General features: G+C 41.4%; 1 protein-coding gene across 2 annotated transcripts in view; it reads right to left on the bottom strand.

The window, feature by feature from the left end:
* Positions 1-574: 574 nt before the first annotated feature.
* Positions 575-17637, bottom strand: part of TXLNG (taxilin gamma) — a 52481-nt gene continuing 35418 nt past the window's right edge. For both annotated transcript variants that reach the window (XM_070604166.1, XM_070604167.1), the window contains exons 6-10: positions 15862-15981; positions 14258-14332; positions 7241-7333; positions 5065-5160; positions 575-4053 (exon numbers count right to left, since the gene is read on the bottom strand). In XM_070604166.1, coding sequence (XP_070460267.1) covers positions 3751-4053; positions 5065-5160; positions 7241-7333; positions 14258-14332; positions 15862-15981 — 687 coding nt within the window. In that variant the 3' untranslated portion in view covers positions 575-3750. The remainder of the gene's footprint in view (positions 4054-5064; positions 5161-7240; positions 7334-14257; positions 14333-15861; positions 15982-17637) is intronic.

Raw genomic sequence — 17637 nt, 5'->3', positions numbered from 1 at the left:
TAGGGCCTGCCAGCTAGGAATGGTTTTCACATTCGCTTTAAAAAGGTTTGGGGGGGAAAAACCCTCAAAGACCTTGTGTGGTCCACTAAGCCTAAAATACTTACTCGTACCTGACTTAGAGAAAAGCTTGCTGAGCCCTTACATTTGATTATATGTGCTTCAGTACTTTCTGCTCATCATCAGCTAAGATCCTTCCTGTGTGTATATACACAGACACCTATATGTACTTATTTTCCTGCTATTCAACTAGGTGCACCCTGGAATGTGCTAAGAGCAGCCAAGACTGGAGAAATCCACAGTCCTTGTTTTTTTTTAAAACTTTGACAGCAGCTACACTGTAGAATTTTTCTAGAGTCATCTATTTAAAGAGGAAAAAAGGTACTGGCAGAGGTCTGGCTACGTAAAATGAGGCTTATGCCACCCAGGCAGAGGGTGGCCAGTGCACACTCATCCCTTCTTTCTTAAATCATACAAGAACCTTCTGAGGCCCAAAAAACCAACTATCTACAACTATCTTTGGACTTGATTTATACAATTAAGGTCACATGGGTAACAAAAGAATACACAGAAGCTGTTAAATTTATCATACATATTTACTTAATCTATACAGAATCGAGTAGATAAAATCAGATTCACATTAGTGAAAAATCTCTACAAAATGTCTTTGAAAAGCAAAACAAGACTGCCTCTTAACAATTCGTATCCTCATGAAAGACGTGGGCTGTAAAAATAAAGCAGTGTGTTTAGCACAAACTAGAAGATATCTGCATCATTTTTTTCACAGTTATTTCCATCTACAGTCTGAAAGAGGTAGATTTTTCTGCAACACCTGAGAATTGAATTGTGATAACCAGGTGTAATAAAGGCAGTTGCATAACATAACTAAACAATACTGGTCTCAAGACTGAGAAACGTACTCCTACAAGTCTGAGGATGAAATGGTCCATTATCCAAGACCCAAGTTTTCTCTCCTCCTGGAGTCTACTGCCACTATAAATAATACACATCAAGATTCCATGATGGTGCAACAAATGCAATTGAAGTGAATTCGACATTTAAACCTTTTCTGGGCCAGCCTAGTAGCATTACAGTGTTCTAGAATGTGGTAGATACAGGGCGCGCTACAAAGCCACAACACTGGGCTGGTGAGGTGATTGCTTTAGGAGGGTGTCCACAGAGGGTCCCGTTTGTTTTCATTCACAGGGTAATGGGAGGAAAGATTCTGAAAGGACACCAAACGCATCCCACACAGAATCTATATCCTTTAAACACCATGATAGCATCTAGCTAAAAATACACAGTAAGCCAAAAGCAGCAGGCCAAGTACTGTTAATCACATTGCTTTATAAAGCCCTTGAAAATATGCAACATGTCCCAGATTTACAATCTTCCACGCAGGACAAGCACCACAAAGAAACGTGGTGGGCTACACAGACGGCTGAATAAAATGTTACGAGCTGTACGTCCAGCAGAGTTCTTGTGAAATGTAATCATTAGGACTAATTTTACCGTAGATTATACTTTTGATATATACCTTCATTTCCTCTCGGGGAAATGAGTCCAGTATTTCACTTAGTAGTGGAAGTGGGTAGTTCTAAGAGGTTGTTGGAGGAGAGTATGTTTTTGCTTCCGACTCATTTTGACACAGTAATTACATAACCTACTTTGCGGATTTCCTTTCCTCCACTGTCTGGCCCCTTGATTAACATGACTGATGGTGGAAGCTTAGATATAATAATCCTCCACTCCAGGTGCTGTTTCTTATCTATTGGACAACTTTCAATTCTTTTCACCCCAGTTTAGCCCATGAATGTGACAGGACTTTACAAATAAAACTTTAACAGAGAAAAAACCTTTTTAACTGGACAGAACAGTTTATTCAGCCCAGTAAGCTATTTAAGAAGTGTCAGTTTGATAGTTTTGCTCAGTGGAATGTGCTAGCATCAGTTCTAGTAGAGCCATTTTATTTCATAAAGTATTTCAATGCAAATTGTACCACGGAGAAAGTCAAAACTCATCAGTGCAGCCTGATTAACCATTTGCATAACTTAGCCACATTCAACATGATGAACAAATGAAAGTACGAATCCAGAAGTGATGTGCTTAATTGCCAAAGTTGCCCCATTCCGAGTGTAGAGACTTTGATAATACTGATTTTTTTCTTTAAAAAAAGTAGCTAAGAAAGAGACTGAAAGCATCAGGAAGAGGTACTACTTAACTCTGCCAAGTTGCCCTCAAATTAAAAATCTTGGTTCCACTCTTTCCGTTTTGGAAATGAAATCCGTTTCCGTTAGCATGATCCATAATTAAAATGCCCTTTTAAAAAACCTGGAGAACTGGGGCTGGCCCCGTGACCCAGTGGTTAAGTTCGTGGGCTCCGCTGCAGGCGGCCCAGTGTTTCGTTGGTTCGAATCCTGGGCGCGGACATGGCACTGCTCATCAAACCACGCTGAGGCAGCGTCCCACATGCCACAACTAGAAGGACCCACAACGAAGAATATACAACTATGTACCGGGGGGCTTTGGGGAGAAAGAGGAAAAAAATAAAATCTTTAAAAAAAAAAAAAAACCTGGAGAACTTTGTTGGTGGGACTCGGAAGAGGTGAACACCAACTTTCAAGCCAGACCGGAGCGCAGGGACCTCTGCTTAGTGAAAGCCACACACGAACTGACCCACATTGTCTTATGCTGACAGAACTGAGCGGCGACAGGTTCCCGTGGAAAAGTGGGGCATGGGCACCCAAATCCTGGATTGAAAACCAACCCCACCAGCCTCCCCAGTAAGCATCCAGGTGGTCCAAAGTCACACACTGGTTCTACCCAACCAGAAACCACAGCAGCATGACTGGTTGTAGTCACATGAACGTTAGGCCTGTCTGTCCAGTGATTTACCTTTGCTTACAAGTGACACCTTTATGTACATATTCTGCCAAAACTTTGAAGAATTCAAGGCTTGTGACCATCTCAATTTGTCAAGTGATATAAATATTATCAAAAAGCTAACATGAGGGGCTGGCCCCGTGGCCGAGTGGTTGGGTTCGCGCGCTCCGCTGCAGGCGGCCCAGTGTTTCGTTGGTTCGAATCCTGGGTGCGGACATGGCACTGCTCATCAGACCACGCTGAGGCGGCGTCCCACATGCCACAACTAGAAGGACCCACAATAAAGAATATACAACTATGTACCGGGGGGCTTTGGGGCGGGGGGGGGGAATAAAATCTTTAAAAAAAAAAAAAAGCTAATATGAATCAAATATGCTATGCTTGTTTCTGACCCTAGAATTTTACTTTTACTTTGCATTTAAATGAACTATTAGACAAAAAACTAATCATCTTGCTATTTTTTTTTTGTTTGAATAATGGGGGGGCCAGGGCGTTTAAATGAGTATTATTTTCACATTAAGGAACCGTTATCAGAACAAAGCTCCCTTGTAATGGTCGGCCCTATCTTGAGTGAAATTTTCATTAGGCTAATTCTGTGCAAGGAGTAGGGAAGCAAGGACAAGGCAGTGACCACATGCATTCCAATGAAGGGGGACGAGGCAGATGTGCAACACAGCTGAGGAATTTGTATCGAGTAAAACTATTCAGAACTGCTAAGCAGCCTCCTGTACCACATAAGTCCAGTAGTTCTAAGAAAATACAGATATGGTAGAAAAAGTAAGAAAATTTTCACCACAAAACCAATAGTTACTACTAACAGAGAAAGTTATACACAAAATATAGCTCTCAGTACAGTGCTCACGCTTCATCTCAGTCAACTGACTCGATGCCCGGCCCGGTGCCCAGGGACGCGGCCTGGAGCACAGCCTCCAGCGGGGCTCGGAGCGCCCTGGCGGAGGCAGTGTTCAGCTCCCCGGGAGAGGCCAGGGCGGCGCACGGCTGGATCCCGGGCGGGGCTAGGTCCGCCCCCGCCACCCTCCCCGAGGCCTGCTCCTTCAGGACCTCCACCTTCTCGTTGAGCTCATTCCTTTCCGTCTGAAGAGCCCTGCACAGCTTCTCTAACCGTTCCAGTTTTATTTGAAAGGCCTTGTATTCTTTATCTCGGACAGTTTTCTGCAAGATTAAAAAGAAAAAATTATGTGACCTTGCTGAATACGAATCAGGTTCCTGGATACAAACAACTTTTCCTGAGCCATACTGGAAACTACTTGTTTAATCGCCTGTCGAACATGTTCCATTTCTTCCAACACCTCCTAAGGGTCTAGCTGGCTGCAGTTGTGCGCACGTCTATGGACACCACGTAATTTCCAACGCAACTAACACTGTCCCCACAGTGACAGGATCAAATTCCCTCCTTGTTGTTTTTCTTAAAAACCATAACCACTTTGTAAAACATTTTGTACTGATGAAATACTAAGGAAATTCAAGATACTCATCACAAAGACTAGCAGATAGAAAATTAAGGGCCTGATAAAAAATGGAAAAGGACTCATTTCTACAGAAATTCTGTTTTACCAAATTTTAGATAAGAACAATATTCAAGGTGTGAAACTTGAGTTTGCAAACAATACATTTCGGCTTTCTAAGACTAGCAAAAAGTACTCTGCTGCCGTTGTGAAGAGACTTGAGGCAAAAAGGCAGGCACCTGAGTGGCTCGCCTGTGCGCCCTCACTGGGCAGTCGATCGGTGAGGCGGGGCGCTGCACCAGCGGTGGCAGCGCCACCTGCACGCTTGTTAGAAAGGCAGTCTCCAACCCCACGCCAGACCTAGTGCATCAAACTCGGGGCAGGGGTGCTTAGCAATCCTGGTCTTATGGAGCTGGAGTTTGATGCAAGCTCAAGCTTGAGAAACTGCTGCTGGAGAAGGATGCAAAATCCAGATGCTTTACAGCCATCTCCAACACATGCCTGGGTAGCAGGAACCTGGACACCTCAGCAGGGACCCCGCACCATCAATGCAACTTACTGCCAGGAAAGCCAGAGTCTCCTTAGCAATCCCCCGCCCCCAGCTCTGGCCGGAGTCCTCAGCGATTGCGGTAGTGTCACAACTCCCGTCCCCTGCCCTGTTCAGTGCCTGAACTTCAGGAGTCCCCATGACACACGGCAACCGAGGGAACCCCCTCACCTCCTCAGCCATCTGCAGAAGTGCCTTGTTATTGTTTTCCCATTTGGTCCGCCATATTATTGTTTCTTTTTCCAGTTTCTTAATTTTCTTTGTCATCTGTGAATCAACACAATTACAAGTTTAAATTATAAGTTCCACTTGTTACCTCTACGCCCTGGCCCACCACAAAGCAGTCTGAATGTTCCTCCTGCCCCCTGCCCTGCCCATGCCTCGCTCAGCAGACAGCTGTGCCTGTGAGGAGCAGAGCTTATCCCAAAGCTCCTGGGCGGCAGCAGCAGGGACCGAAGTCGGGGCTTCCTATTATGAGAAAAACAGATGCCATCTCATGGATTTCAGAAGCGGCAGCACATGGAGGAAACTGTCAGACAGCACACCCTGAACTCTCAGGTAAGGCTGGAGTGCATCTTCCATTCCAGCCGAGGGGAGCAAGAGACAAGCCCTCCTTCTGCCCAAGTTGCAGGGAAAAATGCCCATGTTCTTGACTCTTCTGCCCATTAAACGAATTCATGTGATTGTTGGGAAGATGGAGGTTTTCAGCCCCGCCAGCGATTAAGAACTGGTACTCTACCACAACCTCCGAGACCACATCAGTCTCAGAAGTAGAGGCAGTGTAATTTAGGTGAGACTCCCGCGACCAAGAAAAGGGAATAGTACTAAGTCCTTAGCTTTGGTCATCCTCACAACTCATAAGACTTCATATTTTGCTGAAGATAAAAGGGGTCCAAAAATAAGGGGAATGCTCTATGCTATAAGAATCCAGTTTTCAGAAATTCAGAAGGAAATTTATCTCTGCTTGTCAATGAGCCCCGTTTTCAAGATTCCTTTATGCACTGTCGACTGTGCCCCAGCTCTGAGCCCAGCTGGGGCACTTAGCCAGGCGCTGTAAAGGGAAACAAGGGTAAGACAGAGCCAGTGTGCTGTGCTATGGGTAATCACCCACAAACCACACCACAAGACAGAGTGGGACAAAGGCCGTGGGAAGAGTTCATGGAAGGATCTGGGTTGAGTGCTGACCGAAGTGATCTCTGTAGCCACTAGCAGAGAGGACCGTGTTCTAGTCCAGAGGAGTCTCCAGGATGGTGAACTGGGGAATCCCTGTCTCCAACTCTGTTCAGCCTCAACAGCGCACGTGTGCTGGAGCCCAGCGAAGGTGTTCACTGTGCACGAGGGTTCCCCGACCGGAGCCTCAGCTGAGAGGACCGGCAGGCAGAACCAATCTGCTGCTCACTGAATTCTCCAGATTACTGGGTCTAAAAATACCTGAAGGTGGTAATTTGAGCACTTAACATGGCCAAGAGCTGTCTGAAATACTCTATTTTGTTATTTTTTACGAGGAAGGAACAGAAAGACACAGAAAGGTTAAACAGTTTGTCCATGGTCACACGTTATATGATGCAACTGGGATATTACCCCAGAGCACACACTCCCGGCCACTACGTAAGATCTAGTCAGTCATGACCACCATCTAGTGAATACTTACCAAGGGCCAGACACTGCTGTACTTCTCCCCAGCCCACCAGCATGTTTAACAAGCCCCCATTTTAATGGGCTATGCCAAGTAAAATGAGGATGAATGGATGGATAGATGCATGCAGATGTATGTACTTTGATTCTTGGCTTGTCATCAAGGATATCTTTTTCCTTAACGTAAACAGAAAAATGAAACACAAGCCAAAGAAGTGGTTTGGTTGAGGGAGAAAGAATTCAGTGGGAGTACAGTTAAGAGAAAAAGAAAAGCTAAAAAAGACAAACACCTATATATATATATATATATAAACCAACTAAAATATGTAATTACTGTCCCAGGCTTGGGTGTCTTTAAATAATTTAATCTTCAAGGACACAGAGCTTCATGAAAGGGGGGAGGGAACCACCTGAAGTGAATAAAACAAAAGACACAACAAGCAAAACAGAAACCACTTTATTTCTAACAACAAATTGTATTTAATAGAAGAATTCACTTTACTAAGGATGGAATTTTAAGAGCATTAGGTCACCAGCTATGTGAGATACACTGAGGGCAAAATGACCAAATATGATGCCACTGGAAGACCAGAAAAGATGACATGCAGACAGTACCATACCAACACGAACTCACCCAAGGAGTGAGCATGCTTCAATAGCTTCTTACATAAATTCCCTTTTAGGTAACACTCTACTAAAAATATGCAAATACCTTTTCCATTTCCTGCCGGAAGGTTGTAAACAGTTCATTGCTTTTTGCCATGGTAGTCTGGAATTCTTCAAACTTATCCATATAAAGAGAAAGCTACAGAGAAAAAGTATGAAATATTCTGAGCTCCAGGCAAACAATTTAAAATCCCAAGACTTTCAATAAGAACATAATATAGTTAAACATTAGTTGGTTGTTATAAGCAACAGAAACAACAAATGCACACCCGACCTTTGGCAAGCATGCACAGATGGCTGAAGTTCTAATAACCCACTGAAAGGCAAGGAAACCAAGGACATTTTGCTGACTTACCCATCTTTAGATGTATTTAAAATGTACAAATATTTCCCAGCTCCATTCCACCAACTGTATAAAAACTGAAAGGCAGGATAGAGCTGTAAATTTCATACCATTAATCCTTTATGAACTACACCCTCTCCTTTATTTGAAAAATTGTCCTTGGAAGAAGACCATTCTTTTAGAATACTATCTGCATAGTTCTTAGCTTGCTATCTCTTTCCTTAACATAGGCAGGAAAATGAAAGAGAAGCCAAAGAATCGGTTTTGTTGGAGGAGAAAGAATTCAGTGGGAGTAAGGTTAAGAAAAAAAGAAAAGCTAAAAGAGGTAGAAACTGATTTGTCTTTTAACTCCTTCCCTAAAGAAATTTCTATTCTAGCTGAGAAAATAATGCTAACCGACAAGCCAGGCAAAATACAGAACATGGAGTCACCTTGTTTTCCCCCGCTAGAATGGTTCAGAGATGTCAGGGGGAGACACACCAGGGGTCAGAATAGAACAGTTAGGGAAAAGTTTATGTGGGCGGGGCCTGAGCTGGGCTCAAGGGTAGGCTGAATTATTTCATTTTTAGACCAGGAGGGGACCCTTTAGAGCCCATCTAACGTAATTACATTATTTTCAGGATGAGGAAACAGGCCCAGAGGAATAAAGCATTTTGCTCAAGATCACACAATACACATAAGGAAAGAAGAGAAGAATAAAAGATCACCAGAGGCCAAGAAATAGCATAAGTGATGCCTTTCCACTTCCACTAGTGTTGTATGAGGAATACTCAACAGACCCACATCGGGAGGGGGTCGGACAGGACATGATGGAACCAGCCCATCCACAGTCCTCGGGTGGGATGGGCCACGTGGGAAGCACTTCTATTGGAAGCAAGCTCTGCTGCAGCACGTGGGAGGGAGAAGGAGGCTGAGAGCAGTGTTACCAGTGACAACAGGCTAGAAGAGCCAACTGTAAGAGAGCCAAAGCACGCCTGCAGAAAAGGTGAGGGCAAGGGCGAGGAGGAGCAGAAACCCAGGGGCAAACGAGAGAAGAACGCAGAGGACTTAGGAGCTGCCTGCAGAGGGGCACACCCTGACGGCGCCTGAGGCTGCTGGCCTGGAGTCGGGAACAATGATGGTGCTCAGGCAGAATCAAGGAGCAGCTGTGGCACTTGAGAGCGATTAGAAGCTGGGGCAGTTTTAGCATGGTCCATCTTTACTGAAGATGGAACATCCAGGTAGACTGTCCCATCTGAGAGTTCATGCTGGCCCACACTGTTCATAAGCAGCAACTACCCTCACACCTGGACTGATGTGGCTGGATTACAAAACATGGGTCAAGACACACCAGTAAGACCATGAGATCATCAACAAATCCTGGAAACTGACATGGTAAGAGAACAGAATGAGACCAACTCTTGGGAAAGACATGCATATTTAGGGGGCAGGAAAAGGAAGAAGTGACAGCAAAGGAAATAAACTGATGATCAGATGACATGACCCAGGGTGACAGAGATGACAGACAAACCGAAGTTGCACTGATAATGACAATGAATCGGAGCTGCCTGTGAGGTTGGTAGAAGGGCCCTCTGGTGGCTCACACTGAAGAGTAAGCCATGACTCCCACATTAAAGTCCATCTTCCAAAGCCATATACTGTTGGCCCTCCGTATTGGCGGATGTGAAACCCGCGGATATGCAGGGCCAATTGTATTCACTGCACTATGCCATCTTATATAAGGGATTTGAGCATCCACAGATTTTGGAATCCAGAGGGTTCCTGGAACAAATCCCCATTGGATACCGAGGGACAACTGTATAGACTTTTTATACCTTTTCCACATGGATACTCTTCTCCATTTATATGGACAACTGAATTTATAGGGCTAATAAGGGGCTCAAATTTCCTAAAAGCATTCTAGCACAAGGATAACTTATGGTTGAAAGTTCAAAAGACTTCTTGAATTTTCATTCTAAGTTAGGCTAGCTTTATAGGAAATGAGTACCACCACATTGTAAAAATGTGCCCAAAGACAAATAGCACTTCAAAGAAGTGCTCATAAAGAATTAGGCCAGCCTCCAATAGGCACATGAAAAGATGCTCATCATCGCTGATCATCAGAGAAATGCAAATCAAAACTACACTAAGATATCACCTTACACCCATTAGAATGACAAAAATATCTAAAACTAATAGTAACAAATGTTGGAGAGGTTGTGGAGAAAAAGGAACCCTCATACACTGCTGGTGGGAATGCAAACTGGTGCAGCCACTATGGAAAACAGTATGGAGATTCCTCAAAAAATTAAAAATAGAACTACCATACGATCCAGCCATCCCACTACTGGGTATTTATCCAAAGAGCTTGAAGTCAGCAATCCCAAAAGTCCTATGCACCCCAATGTTCATTGCAGCATCATTTACAATAGCCAAGACATGGAAGCAACCTAAGTGCCCACCAACAGACGAATGGATAAAGAAGATGTGGTACATATATACGATGGAATACTACTTAGCTGTAAAACAGAACAAAATCATTCCATTTGCAATAACATGGATGGACCTTGAGGGAATTATGTTAAGTGAAATAAGCCAGCGAGAGAAGGATAATCTGTGTATGACTCCACTCATATGAGGAATTTAAAATTATGGACTAAGAACAGTTTAGTGGATACCAGGGGAAAGGTGGGGTGGGGGTAGGTACAAAGGGTGAAGTGGTGCACCTACAACACGAATGACAAACATTAATGTACAACTGAAATTTCACAAGATTGTAACCTATCATTAACTCAATAAAAAAAAAAAGAAAAAAGAAAAAAAAATATTATTAAAAAAAAAAATTAGGGGCTGGCCCCGTGGCCGAGTGGTTAAGTTCGCGCGCTCCGCTGCAGGCAGCCCAGTGTTTCGTTGGTTCGAATCCTGGGCGCGGACATGGCACTGCTCATCATACCACGCTGGGGCAGCGTCCCACATGCCACAATTAGAAGAACCCACAACGAAGAATATACAACTATGTACCGGGGGGCTTTGGGGAGAAAAAGGAAATAATAAAATCTTTAAAAAAGAAAAAAAAAAAATTAGGCCAGCCTCCAAATATCAGTGCATTTTAGAACTAATTTAGAATCCTTATATTAAAGAAACTTATCATATAATAAACTTTGAAAATGAATAATATTTTTCAAAAGAAAGTAATCTAATAAACTCAAAAAGGGTGGATTATAGGTACAAATGCCTAACTTCATCTATACATAAAAACATGGGAAGTCCTTTCTTTACTTTTTCTTTGAGTGGGGAGGCAGCATCTGCCACCTTTACTCCACAAAAGGCAACCACAGAGAAAGATTGCATTAGGACAAACTTAAGAGGTCTGAATTGAAAAGTAGGAAGGCAACAAAGAGAAGCCAGACCCAGATGGCTTCATGGGGTGGATTCTACCAATAGTCAAAGAAGAATTAATGCCAATTCTTCTCAAACTCTTCCAAAAAACTGAAGAGGAGGGAACACTCCCAAACTCATTCTACAAGGCCAGCATTACCCTGATACCAAAGCCAGATAAAGATACTATAAGAAAACTACAGGGCAACATCCCTGATGAATACAGACATAAAAATTCTCAACAAAATACTAGCAAACTGAATTCAATAGCACTTTAAAAGGATCACACGCCATGATCAAATGGGATCCATCCCTGGAATGCAAAGATGGTTCAACATATGCAAATCAGTAAGTGTAATACACCACATTAATAGAATAGATGACAAGAATCATATGATCATCTCAACAGATGCAGACAAGGCATTTAACAAAATCCAACAATTGTTCAAAAATGCTTAGCAACTTAGTTATAGAAGGAACATACTTTAATATAATAAAGGCCATATACAACAGACCCACAGCTAACATCATACTCAACAGTGAAAGTTCCCTCTAAGATCAGGAACAAAACAAGGGTGGCCACTCTAACCACTTCTCTTCAGCACAGTACTGGAATTCCTAGCCAGAGCAATTAAGCAAGAAAAAGAAATAAAAGCCATCTAAATCAGAAAGGAAGAAGTAAAACTGCCTCTATTTGCTGATGACATGATCTTATATATAGGAAATCCTGAAGACTTCACCAAAAAACTGTTGGAACAAATTCAGTAAAGTTTCAGGACACAAAATCAACATACAGAAATCAGTTGCGTTTCTATACACTAACAACAAAATATCTGAAAAAGAAATAAATAAAACAATCCTATTTACAATAGCATCAAAAGCAATAAAGAACTTAGGAATAAATTTAACCAAGGAAATGAATGATCTCTACACTGGAAACTATAAGAACTGATGAAAGAAATTGAAGACAAAAAAAATGAGTGGAAAGATATCTCATGTTCATGGATCAGAAGAGTTAATATTGTTAAAATGTCCATCTATATATTCAATGCAATCTCTATCAAATCCCAATGGTATTTTTCACAGAACTAGAAAAAAAATCTTAAAATTTATATAGAACCACAAAAGAGCCTGAATAGCCAAAGCAATCTTGAGAAAGAACAAAGCTGGAGGTGCTATGCTCCCTGATTTCAAACCATACTACAAAGTTAAAGTAATCAAAACAGTATGCTGCTGGCATAAAAAGAGACATAGATCAATGGAATAGAATTGAGAGCCCAAAAATAAATCCACACAAATATGGTTAAATAATATTTGACAAGGGAGCCAAGAATATTCAATGGGAAAAGGACAATCACTTCAATAAATGATGCTGGGAAAACTGGATAACTACATGCTGAAGAATGAAAATTGGACCCCTATCTTACAGCACTCACAAAAATTAACCTGAAATGTATTATGGATTTAAATTCAAGACCTAAAACTGTAAAACTCTTAGAAGAAAAGATAGGTAAAAAACTCCTTGACTGTGGTCTCAGCAATGATTTTTTGGATATGACACTAAAAGCACCAGCAACAAAAGCAAAAATCAAGAAGTGGGAGTACATCAAACTAAAAAGCTTCTGCACAGCAAAAGATACAATCAACAAAATGAAAAAGCAACCTACGGAATGGGAGAAAATATCTGCAAACCACACATCTGAAAAGGAGCTAATATCCAAAATATATAAGGAACTCATACAACTCAACAGCAAAAAACCAAACAATCCAATTAAAAAATGGGCAAAGGACCTGAACAGACATTTTTCCCAAGTTGACATACAAATGGCCAACAGGTACATGAAAAGACGCTCAACATCATTTATCACCAGGGAAATGCAAATCAAAACCACAAAGAGAAGTAACCTCACACTTGTTAGGATGATTATTATCAAAAAGACAAGAGATAACAAGTGTTGATGAGGATGTGGAGGAAAGGGAACTCTCGTGCACTGTTGGTGGGAATGGAAATTGGTGCAGCCACTGTGGAAAACAGTATGGAGGGTTCTCAAAAAATTAAAAATAGAACTATCATATGATCCAGCAATTCCATTTCTGGGAATATATCCAAAGGAAAGGAAATCACTATCTCAAAGAGATATCTGCACCCCTGTGTTCATTGCAGCATTATTCACAAAAGCCAAACATGGAAACAACCTAAGTGTTTATTGATGGATGAATGGATAAAGAAAATATGGTGTATGTATATTATCATATACATGGACTATTATCATGTGGACTATTATCAGCCACAAAAAAGAAGCAAATCTTGGGGCCGACCCAGTAGTGTAGTGCTTAATTTGCGCCCTCGCTTCAGTGGCCTGGGGTTTGTGAATTCGGATCTCAGGCGCAGACCTACACACCACTCATCAGTCATGCTGTGGTGGCATCCCACATGCAGAATAGAGGAAGACTGACACAGATGTTAGCTCAGGGACAATCTTCCTCAACAAAAAAAAAAAGAAGAAGAAGAAAATCTTCCCACTTGTGACAACATGGATGGACCTTTAGGGCATTACACTAAGTGAAATAAGTCAGAGAAAAACAAATACCATATGATCTCACTTACATGTGGAACTCATAGAAACAGAGTAAAATGGTGGTTGCCAAGGGCTAGGGGTTAGGGAAAATGGGGAGATGTTGGTCAAACGGCACAAACTTTCAGGTATAATGTGAAAAAGTTCCAGGGATCTGATGTACAGTACGGTGACTGTAGTTAATAATACTGTATTGGATACTTGAAAAAAAGAAAAGTAGGGAAAGCCCCCAATAAACACTCCCCTCCACAGCTCTAGCTGGGAGTGGAACTGTATGGTCAATAGGCAGTTTTTAAAATAGGTTATATGCTCATAACACAAAATTCTAAAGATTTTAGGTTAAACTATATGAAATTGCCATTTTGTAGGTCAAAGAAGTCAAGTATCAGCAATTTCATGTGGCTCGACAATACAAAAGAAGTAAAATCTGAAGATTTACCAATTTTTCTTTAGTTGAAAATTAGCTGACAAACATGGGAACAAACTGAGACGGGGGAAATACCTAGACTATTGGAAAGGGGACACAGCAGACAGAGTGACCAACCATCCCAGTCTGCCTGAGACCTAAGTGTTTCCTGGAACACGGGACTTTGTGAAAACCAGGAAAGTCCTAGGCAAATCAGGATGGGTCGGTCACCCTAAACAGAGAGAAAGACTCCAGCAGGGACGCGTGATCTACTCTCAGTTCTGGCTCCGGCTGCAGACACGCAAAAGCATCTTAAAGGTAGACGGCAAATGAAGCACAGACGTTTCTTACAAACCCTGCCATTCCCTGCTGTCCAGTTACCTGCTGTTTTAGCTGTACTTCTTGCTGTTTCATTTGTTCGTATTTGTGCCTCGATTCTGTTGCTTCTTTTAATAACTAGAAAACAGAAACAGTCTGGCAAAATACTAATAGTAATTACAAGTATGACTCCAATGTCAAATGACCAGATAGGCTTAATCCTTCCACTTATTCTTTTAGCAAGAACCACATGTCTATAGATGAAACAATGTTACATCAATTACCAATTACCTATATCTTCTATCTGTTTCACTTGTTAACACTTAAGAATGTAGAAATAATCTTTTATTGCTTAAGAAAAATACCCCGAAGGGCTAAAAATAGGTTTACAAAAGTCAGGGTAAATTGCTGTGTTTTAGATGAAAATAATTAGAAGTCTAATATTAGCAGAAAACATGGCTAGGAATCTTGACATTATCTGGGTGATTTAGAAAGCCCCTCTATTCCACAAGGGGCCAGATGACGCAGGGTGAAGGGTATGAAGCAAAGCCAGGAATTGAGGTCTGGTTTCTGATCACTTTTTAAAAAGCCGGGGAGAGGTGGATGGGAGTTTTAATTTAAATACTTGGGTTTTCAAGAAAATTATATAGTGAAGGTGCATAGTAGGCAGCTGTGAAATTCAGTCCCTGAAGTAAAATGGCACACACAGTCCAAATAAGCCTTGAAAAGTCCTTAAACCAACCAAAAAGCATACATGTGTAATGTACACACGTCCATGTGTATATATGAAATTTATACTCCAGCTTTGGAAATGACAAGTGTCTTTTCAGTTATGCACAGGACAGTACTGCTGGTTCACGTGGAAGGACCATACTGTGTGAAAAAGGCATCTCTCTTAATCCCAGACTTACACTCAGCATGACTGTTCACATCTTGAGGGCCACCCGGGAACCAAGTCTTCATAACCAGCTCGCCTTGGGGCCTAGGCTACTTGAGTGAAGGCTGGATGAACAGTCTTCATTATGATAATCACTTTTCACTTTTATTATGTTTTTGGTTAAGCACGTATAGTTGAATTTGCATGTGTTAAATATACATACCCAGTGAGATTCCACTGTATTCGCAATTACTGACAGGCAATATAATCTGAGCATACACTCTAGGAACAACGCTGAGTGATTAGGGGATAGAGAATTCTGTTAAAATTTTACCAGAAAATTATACCAGAGTAAATAAACAAAGTTTCCCTAGCTTCAAGTTACTTGTTTTAAAACAAATGTAACAATATATTAGGAGGTGCACGTTCCATATGCCCGGTATTAAGCGGAACCGCTGAATTTAATGTGCTATATACTGGCATAATTCTTGAACTTGGTGGCCATTACCTAAGAAGTGAAATAGATATTCTAAGCACAGAAAAGTCAAATGAGTGCAGGTCTTTCCACTAACTTGGTCTCATCTCTCCAGTGTATCTTCTGTATAAAAAGTTAAATAGAAATAAAAAGCCGAATGCTTCCTAACACACACAAATGCCCTTCTCAGTCTATAGCAAAAAAGTAGTTAGCATGACCCAGGTGCTTCACTCAGTGTAGAATAAGTTTGAATGTTTTAAATGGCTTTGGTGCCAATTTTGGCACTACTTTCTCTGTTTAACAACTGGAACTTACAAATTCTCTCTCTCGTTGGTGCTTCTCGTCAGCTTCTTTGATGAGCTGTGTCGTCTGCTGCAGTTTGGCGTCCACAAGCTGCTGCTGCAGTTCCTTATGTTTGAACACTTTATCGATGTGCTATGGGAACAGTAAGATGTCTTCCATCACTTCATGAAAGGAGGGATGGTGACGAGGGGACTTAACACACGTTACAAGACCTTCCCTACTATCCTGCCTTTGCTGCTAATGCCACCACAGCTGCTAACACTGGGTCTCTCTGTCCCCGCACTTGCTTTACAGCACTTTGCAAACGCCCCTGCGGGAACGCAGCCCTCTTACTTCCACCCTGTACCCCTCCCTTTCAGAGATGGGCCATCGAGCATGTCAGCAGGCCCGGCTTATACTTCCTATTTCTGCCCTACAATGAAAATGAGGCTCAAACCGTATGCAGAAAAAGATGGATATGGGGATTAAAGCGTTAAACCAGTACATCATACACAAAATTCCTGGATATCTTTTTCTGCCCATTAAATCTTCCCGAATTTCTCAGTTGGAGGCAGCATACTGTGATGGTACAAATGGCCTGGGGTCAAACCCTGACTAGTGTGTGGCCCCAGGCAAACCCCCCTCTGCTGAATCTCAGTTCCCTTGCCTATGGGGGATAAGCATACCTCCGTGCAGTTAGAAAAGCCAATGCACTGGTGACAATACGTGAGTGCTTGGCGCCTGGCACACATTAGACATTTGGTACAAGTTATTTCTTACTGTCATTTTCTCCAAATGAAATCGTTAAGTGGTTATTTACGTGCAATAAAGTAATAAGAACACCCCTTCTCACATGCAGAAAGAGTAACTCTTCCTGACCAAAGAAACAACATTTGATAATATTCAAAATAACACTCACAAGTTCTGTGATTTAAACATATATAACTTTCAATTTTTCTACCTCTGTGATGTGGCAGAAACAACAAAATCCAAAGAATAATTTTAAGAAAATTGAGGGCTTTATAATCTAATAGAAAATTTATTCTCTAGGACAAAAAAAGTTTCTTCAATAACCCACTGAAAGAAAAAAACAGAGAGAGAAAATGAAATCTTTATGTTAGAGACTTGAGGCATATCAACCAATGAAATGGATGGGCTTTATTTAGATCTTGATTTCAAATAGCTTTTTTTTTCCTTAAAAGGGGGGGAGATAATCACAAAAATTTGAACAACGACTACACATTTAATACTAAATAATTTTATTGTTAATTTTTTAGGTGTGAAAATGACATTGTGGTTATGCTTTAAAAAGAATTCTTATCTTTTTGAGGGACATTCTCAAATATCTATGAATGGAATAATATGACACCTTGAATTTGCTCCAAAATAACCCAGGAGAAGCTGAAGGGAATACAGGAAACTGTGGTTTCATCTGCTGAAGCCAGGTGATATATTCTCGCTCTACTTTTAAGCTTGTAATTTTCCATAAGAAAAAGTAAAAAAAAAGCAAAAGGCAGAGAGAATGATAAAAATAAAATCTTTTAAAAACCTTAACAGTTTTTGAAGGGCTGTATGTAAAACTCTAAATTAATATAATCTAAAGTTTGCCTTGCAAACTGGATACAAAAAACAACAGAGGCACCCCGATCTTTTCTGGTAATTTTAATCAGCTATTTTAACCTGTTTGTATAAGGGATACAACACACATAAAAGCACATGTATTACTAACATAAAGGCAGGGGAGGCAACATTTAAAACCCCAATGCCTCCATCCTGCCCATCTGACGTCTCAAAGTGAGGAACCTTTGA

The sequence above is a fragment of the Equus przewalskii genome, chromosome X (genome assembly GCF_037783145.1).
Source record: "Equus przewalskii isolate Varuska chromosome X, EquPr2, whole genome shotgun sequence".
Classification (NCBI taxonomy): domain Eukaryota; kingdom Metazoa; phylum Chordata; class Mammalia; order Perissodactyla; family Equidae; genus Equus; species Equus przewalskii.
Note: the sequence above shows the minus strand (reverse complement) of the source record. Positions and strands in the feature narration are given on the sequence as shown.